Source organism: Fringilla coelebs, assembly GCF_963513975.1.
Source record: "Fringilla coelebs genome assembly, chromosome: Z".
Taxonomy (NCBI): domain Eukaryota; kingdom Metazoa; phylum Chordata; class Aves; order Passeriformes; family Fringillidae; genus Fringilla; species Fringilla coelebs.
In genome coordinates, this window is record NC_140031.1 from 47720424 (window position 1) to 47728868 (window position 8445).

At 41.7% G+C, this 8445-nt stretch overlaps 2 protein-coding genes across 9 annotated transcripts in view; one reads left to right on the plus strand and one right to left on the minus strand.

The window, feature by feature from the left end:
• The window catches only part of SKIC3 (SKI3 subunit of superkiller complex), a 47541-nt gene extending 44943 nt beyond the window's left edge, over positions 1–2598 (minus strand). The window contains exons 1-4 of one of the 8 annotated variants that reach the window (XM_084225777.1): positions 2581–2598; positions 1530–1693; positions 1056–1153; positions 416–559 (exon numbers count right to left, since the gene is read on the minus strand). In XM_084225777.1, coding sequence (XP_084081903.1) covers positions 416–559; positions 1056–1145 — 234 coding nt within the window. In that variant the 5' untranslated portion in view covers positions 1146–1153; positions 1530–1693; positions 2581–2598. The other 7 variants (XM_084225779.1, XM_084225776.1, XM_084225778.1 and 4 more) reach the window with 7 other exon arrangements.
• Positions 2552–8445, plus strand: part of ARSK (arylsulfatase family member K) — a 17817-nt gene continuing 11923 nt past the window's right edge. The window contains exons 1-2 of the mRNA XM_084224721.1: positions 2552–2800; positions 6744–6873. Coding sequence (XP_084080847.1) covers positions 2660–2800; positions 6744–6873 — 271 coding nt within the window. The 5' untranslated portion in view covers positions 2552–2659. The remainder of the gene's footprint in view (positions 2801–6743; positions 6874–8445) is intronic.

Consider the following 8445-nt stretch of genomic DNA (forward strand, 5'->3'; position numbering starts at 1 on the left):
ATGTACACTTTTGATTTCAAGTAACAACAACATTCATTAACAATCCATGATGCTGAAAGCTGGAAAAATACATTACTAGATAAAACATTTTCTCTCTGTAAAAGAAGAACTGTCAGGCGTTTCTTGAGCTACAAGCATAGAAATTTTTATGTGGACAAATTTACTGTATTTGTTTCAATTCATGTTCTCCCTTGCATGTCTCACAGCTGTATAGTCTACACAAGAAATACAAACTCAAATATACTGAAAATAAAGTTCACCATGATTTTACATTGGACACACAACTAATAGGAAGCCCATCTACTCCAAAGCTTCTGTGGAACTTAAGGGCCTCAAGAAAACAAGACACAAGTCTCCTATTATTAAACTCCACAGTAATACTTCTGAGGGAAACAAAAAGTGGATATTCACATACCTGCCATGCCAGTAACTGGTTTGGTTCAAGTTCAATAGCCTTCTTGTATGCTCCTTTGGCCTGATCAGGCTGCTCTAACTCAGCAGCTGCCAGGCCAATGAATACCCAAGCATTGTAGTTATTTTTTTCTTGCTTCAAGACTGCCTAAAAAGACACAATTTTAAGTAAAACTGATTAAAGAAATGTAACTTATAGATCCATGTACTGAGTTTTATCACTACAGTTTGGTGGATTATTTTATATGGTAATATTAGGAGTTAAGTAATTTTAAGGAAGATGCTGAGATTAGTAACTTCAGTTTCTTGTAACAGAGGATGCTTCATACCTGAAGTGCTGAGCTAGTAACCTGCATCTGCAGCTCAGCAATTAAAGCACTCTTAGGAGATCTGGACTGGAAACGTTTTTTTATCTCTATCATTCTAGACTTAAAACTCTAATCACCACATGTAAGCAAATTCAAAAGGAAAGGGAATAAAAGTTTACATGTGGGAAACTAACACAAATAATCAATTAAGTTAAATCCGAAAATCCATCTCAACTATCACATCAATATGGTACTCTGCACTCTGCACTATTAATTATACAGCTGTAGAGGTACGGGAAAAAGAACAAAATGTGCAAAAAGTATAAAATTAATTACCTTGCAATGTTTTAAGGCCTCCTTGTACTGTTTATTTCTTATTGCATCTCTAGCACTCTTTAATGCTGCCTTCACCTCCTTATTTGACATTGTGGCTGCTAAATACAAAAGATGTATCATCAGTTCTTGTAAAAAACAGATATTCTGACACATACAAAATGTTTATACCTTTATTGCACAGAGGTTATTTTAGACAGGGAAATATAGTGCAGTATGCCAAAACACATAGAGCATCATAAACTGATGAAAAAGAAGGCATGTCTGAAACTACTCACATTTAGCTCCAAAGCAAGATTCAGTCATTATTCCAAACGGTTAAATTATACAAAGTAGCTATCCAAGAATGGAACTTTTTTTACAGGTTTAAGATAAATTTAAGGATGAGGCGTTTTAAGAGCATGTAATTAGGCTTAGGAGAAAACACCCTACGCATAGCAGATCCTCTTTAAAAAGAAACTAAGCAGTGAACCGTACTTAAGAACCCTACTGCCCGAGAAATGTTTCCAGTGGCTGCTAAGAATCAGGGTTCTTCTTGTGTGCTTTCTACGGCAGCACCATGGCTATCTGTCACTCCCCGGTGCGGCCCAGCCTGCTCCCCGCCCTTCATCCACGCTTACAGCAGATTCCGCTTCTGCCTGCTGCCATGAATCAAAAAAGAAAAAGCATTTAGGAACACAGCAGAGAGGCATTCACGCTTTTTAACACAATCTTGCAATGTTTTGGTGCATGTTTGTGCACCAAATGTTGTACACCAAAATGAACTTTAGAAACACCACAGTCAAAACTGCAGAGATAGGATGAGACTGAGTAACAACACTGCTGCTGCCAGCTCCCAAAAAGATGAAAAAAGCAGCCAGCTGCAGAGCAAAAAAACTTTTTAGGAGCTGCAAAGCAAAAATAAAAGGAATGGCTGGACATAGGATGAGACTGAATTTCAAAGATTCCCTCAGAACCTATAAAGAAACCTGTCGGATTTGAATTGCTCAGCAGCTCCTGGAGATAAATTTGCTTCCTACGGAGGAACAGATGCTTCGGCCATCACAAACGCACCCCACCGCGGGCACTCTCCAGCAGGAGCTGCACAGTCACCTACAGACAACATACCACCTCGGCGCAAACCTGGGCACCGGGGAGGCGGCCGGCCCCCAGAGCGAGGCGATCCAGCCCGGCCTGCGGGTGGGGTCCGGGGCCGCGAACCGCCTGGAAAGGCAATCCACGCCCGCAGCCCCGCCAGGGAAAGTCGCGGCGGACGGAGCCAGGCCACCAGGGCGCGCCGCCACCGCCACCCGATGCTGCCGCACCTTCCGCCACCGCCGCGTCCGCCACCTCAGCGCCACCCGGCCACAGGCGCACTGCGACGCAGGGCAGTGACGCTGCCAGGCAGCCGCCATTTTCTCTTGGGGCACCGCGGGAGATGTAGTTCCCGTTTCCCGGGGCACGCTGGGTCTTGCAGGCCGCTGCCTTGGGCATCGTGGGAATTGTAGGCCGCAGTGAGCGGGCAGCGCGTTGTGGGGTGAAATCTTACGCTGTGGCCAGAGCCCCGGAATCTGCTTTTGGAGCTGCTGCTCCTCGATTAGAGAGCTGGGGGCTACGGTGGCGGGGCGATGCGAGACGGCGGGCCGCTGCTGGGGCTAGCCGGTCTGGCGCTGCTCCTCATGGCCGCCGGGGCGGGAGCAAGGCCGCGGCCCGCCGCTCCCGGGGACCAGCCCCGATCTAACGTGGTGTTGGTGGCCTGCGACTCTTTGGTGAGTGATCGGGCCGTGGAAGGACACCCTGACAGGTAAGGGCAGGGCGGGAGCGAATCCTCGGCGGTGGCCTGGACGGAAGTACGGAGCATCAGACACCGCGGCCGTGTGGATGCATTACCTAGGCCAGAGGCACGGGCATGCGCAAGCGGGAGTTACTGCGCGCGGCGCCCGCGGCTGGGAAGGGGCTGCGGCAGCGGCAGCTGCGGGCCCGCCGTGCGGTGAGACATCCGCACCCCCAAGTGTTCCCAACCAAACGCGGCCAGCTCCCTTGAAGGGTGCGCCTTGCTCGCATCACAGCAGCCGAAAACCTCTGCGCAGGTGGCTCCCGCGGTCTGGTGTGATACAGCTTGTTGCCCGGGTGGGGGGCGTGCCAGCAGGGCTCTGTGGCAGGGCAGCCGCCTTTGGAGCAGGGCTGGTGTGTACCGTGAATGCTCTTCGGTTCACTTGAAAAGCCTGATGGCAAGCAAGGTCACTAAAGCCTGTTACCCTTCCCGTTGTAAATCCTATGAGTTTTAAGTCTCCACATCAAATGGCATAGAGAATTTCTAGAATCACAGATGAAATTACTGACTTACTGAGCACCAAATACTGGTTTATTGAGGCTCTTATAAGGTATAACAAACAACACAGTAAACTTGTCAGATATGTATCTATAGTAGTAGGCATCTAGCGGCTTCATTACAGTGATTTATTAATATATTTGGGTTACCCTTCAGACACAGAAATTTTCCCACTCACAAATATTAATCCTTACATGTATCTTCACGGTTTTCTCACTGTGCCCACCAGCGCACTAGAAATGCTTTGAAGTGTTTTACTCCGGGGAACATTGGTTTCTCTAATTCACCTGAACACTCCTTGTTGTGGAATCAAACATAAGTTCCGTGGTGTTAAGCTCCAGGTGCTTCCATGTTTCATCACTTCTCTTTCAGTATTGAGGAAGTTTGATCGCTAGCCTTCTTGGGCTTCCCTCCTTCACTGCACAGATAAAAGCAGTTGGCTTCTTGCCTGCTGCCTGTTTTTCTTGGGATGACTTTTTCCTAAATATTTGGTAAATATGTATTATCTTTTTTTCAAAGCCTATCTTTAAACACATTCATTGTGATTTCAAAGATAAAGAAATAGGTCCTTCTTTATTTATGTAATAGCTCCTTATTCACTTTCCTTCCTTTGACTCTATTCTCTGTTAATTTTATTTTCAGTAAGTAGTCTCTCTTAATATTCGAAAATAAAGTGGTTTTTTCTGCAAATTTTCAGCTTTTACTAGAAGTCTATTTGCCAATAGTTAAAATTACAGTATTTAAGATCCTGAGAGTTAGTCAATGTCCTTTTTAATATTCAGATGCTAGCAGAGGCTGCAGAACAAACTTTAGCTGAAATTTTGTCTGTCTCCTTTAAGCAGGAAGATTCTCATAAACTGTATTGCAGTGATTAATGAGGTAACCCTTAAAAAAGAAAACTATAAACCCCGCAATATTTGTGGAATTCTTATGGAAACAATTAAGGACAAGGTGCTGTTTTTGAACAGTGTCATCTTTGCATAGTGCATACAAAGAAGAGTATAGTAAAAGAAATGTGTAAGTTTTTTTTCTGAGATGGGTTTGAAGGGAGAAATAGATGAACCATTTTGATTACATCACTAGTAGAGAATAGGAAGGATGGGTACTGTTGAAACGAATAGTTTTTCTGGACAAAAGCTTAAGTCCTGCAGGCTGTTAGAAGGTTTGTGCTTTTATTAGAAAGTATGCCTGCCTTTGTTGTGGGTCACACTGCCTGTGAAGGAATCACAGCTATTTTGCCAAGTGGGACAAAAATTTTCTTCACAGTGATGCTGGATTGTGTTTGGCCTGCAGAACAGTGACCTCTTGCTTGAACAGCTAGCCTTCTGCTGCTGTGTCACACCAGGCATTGTGCTATTCCAAGGGTTTCCTGCTGAAACGTGCTAGTAGGCAATTCAGCTCCTGAACTGCTACCTGAAATTTACTGTGTGATGGATGACAGACTTTGCTTGCAATGCAGCATGCAATGCAGCTCAAGTTTATGGATGAAAGGCGTTTGTGTTAAAGTAATTTTATTTCCTTCAGTACTTCAAAACCTAGATATCCTACACAGTTCTTAGGGGATGGATTTCCTGAAATAGCTGTTGAGCTTCCACCTTCCCAGCCAATTCAAGATGCTTACTACTTTCACTGAATACCTTGTCATCTGTAGAGGCAATAGTCATGTCACAGTACCCCAAGTGTACTGTGACACCGAGAATATGGAGTTATTTTGCTGCTGTGTCATTGAATATGGTTTCACAGTTTCAATGTAAGGAACTCTTGTCTCCAGCTGTTCAAACAAGACTTTGTTGGAGAAATTTGATAGTATGTTGTTGGCAGGACTGCACAGCATTGAGTACTTTTGTCATGGTTTAGGAATAGTATTCTCCAATTTAGCGTTTCCCCTGAAATCACTCCAAACCATATGCCACTTGCTCACTTCTCCTCCCATTCCTTTGTGTCAGGCTGGAGCAGAGAATTGGAGACAAAAAAGATAAAGGTCATGGATTGGGGTAAGAACGATTTACTAGAAAGAGCAGAACTAGAACAGTACATTGATAACAAAACTGTACAAGAGAGGTGAGCAATTCACATTTGAATGCTCAGCGCTATACTCAGCTATGCAGAGCCTGACAGTGCCTGTTGGCTGCCGCACTACTCTAACCTGGAAGGGACCCCTTCCTCTGTTCCTGGAAACTGACATGAGGTGGTACACAATAACCTCCATGTCTTAGCCTTGTCCTCTCCTGGCTACTGCAAAAATGAACCCTATCCTGGCTGGAACCAGGACAACTTTCTAAAGAGCACTTTCAGCTCAAAGTTTTGTTCATGTTCTTATTGTGTATTACAGCTTTATTTCCAGTTTGTCCTACTGAGTGCTTATTCAAGATGCCATTTGTAGTAGTATACAATATTAGGTGATTGCTCATTTAACATGTTCTCATATGAGCTGAGTTCAGAGACTGGGATGCTCTGGCAGTTATCTTTACTGGTGCCACATGAAGTGACTCTCTACAGTGCTGGGTTATCCAAGAATATTTCTGCTGGAAACTGAATGCTGGAAATTGCATTTTCCTGCAGTTAAAACTGCAGATGCACTGTAGCCTGTCTGTTCACTGAAGAGCCAGTCAGGCTGGGGATGTGTTGGCACATCTAATTCAACCAAAGAAAGGAATAAAAGTGACCGATAAAGCACAATGATGTGAATTATGGCACTTTGGATGAAACCTGGTTTCATGTGATGATAATCTTTTACTGTAAAATTACCTATTCAAAATGTTTAATCTTTTTAAAGTTACTGATTGAAAAATCTGTCTAAATGAATAGGTTATTAAAATGAAATAAGCATTATGAAAGCATCAAAATTAGCATTATGGAAGTATCAAAAGGCAACCACGGTGGGTGGTATTTCGGTGGGAGAATAGAAAAAGGATCTTTCTGTTCCCTTTTCCAGTCCATAGTTACAAATAAGTTCACAGAGAAGTGGTATGGATAAACCTTTAGAGAGGTTGAGAAATCAATGGTTTCACAGAAATATGTGCTGGTGCACACATATACATTTGGATTCAGCCTGACTCCTTTTTGCCTTTTACCGTACTTATTCCCATTGAAGGTGTCATGATATGACCCCACCCCTGAAGAACTGGAGCTTGGAATATGTATAGTGATACAGTGGAATTAATTTTACTGTAAAGAAGCCCAGTTATCTTTTTCATTGCACTTTGTCAAAAGTGATCCATTTTATATTGTTCTTCTTAGAGCTTCTCAACACTGTTTTCCAAACCTGTGTAGAATTGGTAGCATTTGAGCAACACCAGTCCACAGTAACAAATATATGAATTAATGCAGCTGATAGTTTGCTTTAATGCTGCTTATGTGTTGCTTTTGTCTCATTGCAGGATGGACGCTTGACATTTTTGCCAGGAAATCAGACTGTGGATTTACCTTCCATAAATTTTATGAAAAGACATGGCACTGTCTTTCTCAATGCCTACACCAATTCTCCAATTTGTTGTCCTTCCCGCGCAGGTAGAACCAAGCAAAACACTAGATAAATGCTTGCACATGTCAATTTAAATATATGGTAATGATGGGAAACTTGAAATGATTTAATGGGGAGGGAATTGTTTTGTTTTTCAAGAAGATCCTTTTTTTTTAGTTCGTGTTTGAATTATTGTGGTATTCTTCTCTTTCATCTGTTTATCTTTTCTGTTTCTTATGTTTCCTCCTTTATTTTTTATTCCCCCTTTTTTCAGTTAAGTGTAAGCTCCCAAATCTTTTTACAAACTCCACAGAAGCTTCAGATTTTTAAAAAATCTTCAGGATTTATAGAGAAATCATCGATTTGTTCTGCTGCAGTGCTGAAACTACACTCAGAACTACTCTCTTTTCCTATACACTCAGAACTACTCTCTTTTCCTAATACAAAGTTAATAAATATCTTTCCTGTATTCAGCAAAGAGTAATAAATAATAATAGCTGAATAAAGTGGTGGCAGTTGTCAGTGTCTTCTAGATACATGATGCATCTTTCAGTAGCTTTAATTGAATACTTCCATGTTTTTCTTTACTTAATGTGATTCTTGTTCTGTGTTCAATTTCACACTTGCAGAATTTGCTAGGAAGATAGAAGGAAACTATATTCCTCATCAAAGATTACATCTTAAAACATTTCTACCTATTTCAGTTGTTGCAAAGACCCTCCTTAATTTAGCTATAAAAAGGTCAAAGTATATACTGAAATAAGCAGCAGACAAAGGCAGTGTTACATTTTTAATATTCTCTTTATTGATTACCTAGTCCCTATTTCTTTTTCTCATGGTCATATTTTAAGTTACATGAACAAGCAGGTGGCCTTCCTTTCCTTTTCTTGATGCTTGAGTCTTTCAGCCAATTTTTATTGCTAAGAACAATATTTTATGTTATTTAATTTTAAGAAGTTTGTGAAAATGGCAGGTTAGTACTCCTTTTGGAAAGAAAATGCATAATGAATTCAACGATTCATCAGTTGTGTATAGTGTTACAGGTAGCTGTGACTACTGAGCTCATATGTGGGGCTCTGAACCAGCAGGAATCTTTTGCTTAGCCAGGAGCTTGGATACCTGCAATGAACTGAGGGTATATCTGTTGTGGAGGTGTCAGGGATGATACCAGAAGAGATAGTAGGAAAGAGGGCTTTGGGGTGGGGAAAGGACCATCATTGCCATGTGGGGTTGATGCCCTTTGCTTACAGCATATTTCTATTGCTTATGAAATGACTTAGTTATGTTTTGGGACTACCTTTAATTCTAAATTAGCACTGGAAAGAGCAAATGGTTCTTGATGCAAAGAATAGAAATTCACTTTAAAAAATCTTCCCTCATAGTTCCTTTGCAACTCTTGCCTTGGTTTCCTTTCTTCTTGGTATCTTCTTTAATATTCTCACTTTGTTTCTGCAACTGGTAGTGAAGTAGATTACCTAAAAAGAATAAAATTGAGGGCATATTATATTTATGAGAATACTATATTGTAATTCTCTCCAGAAATTTACTTAACTTTAAACTCACATTAAATCTAACTGTAGTAAGGGTAACTATTATTCTGAAACACATATAAATACAGG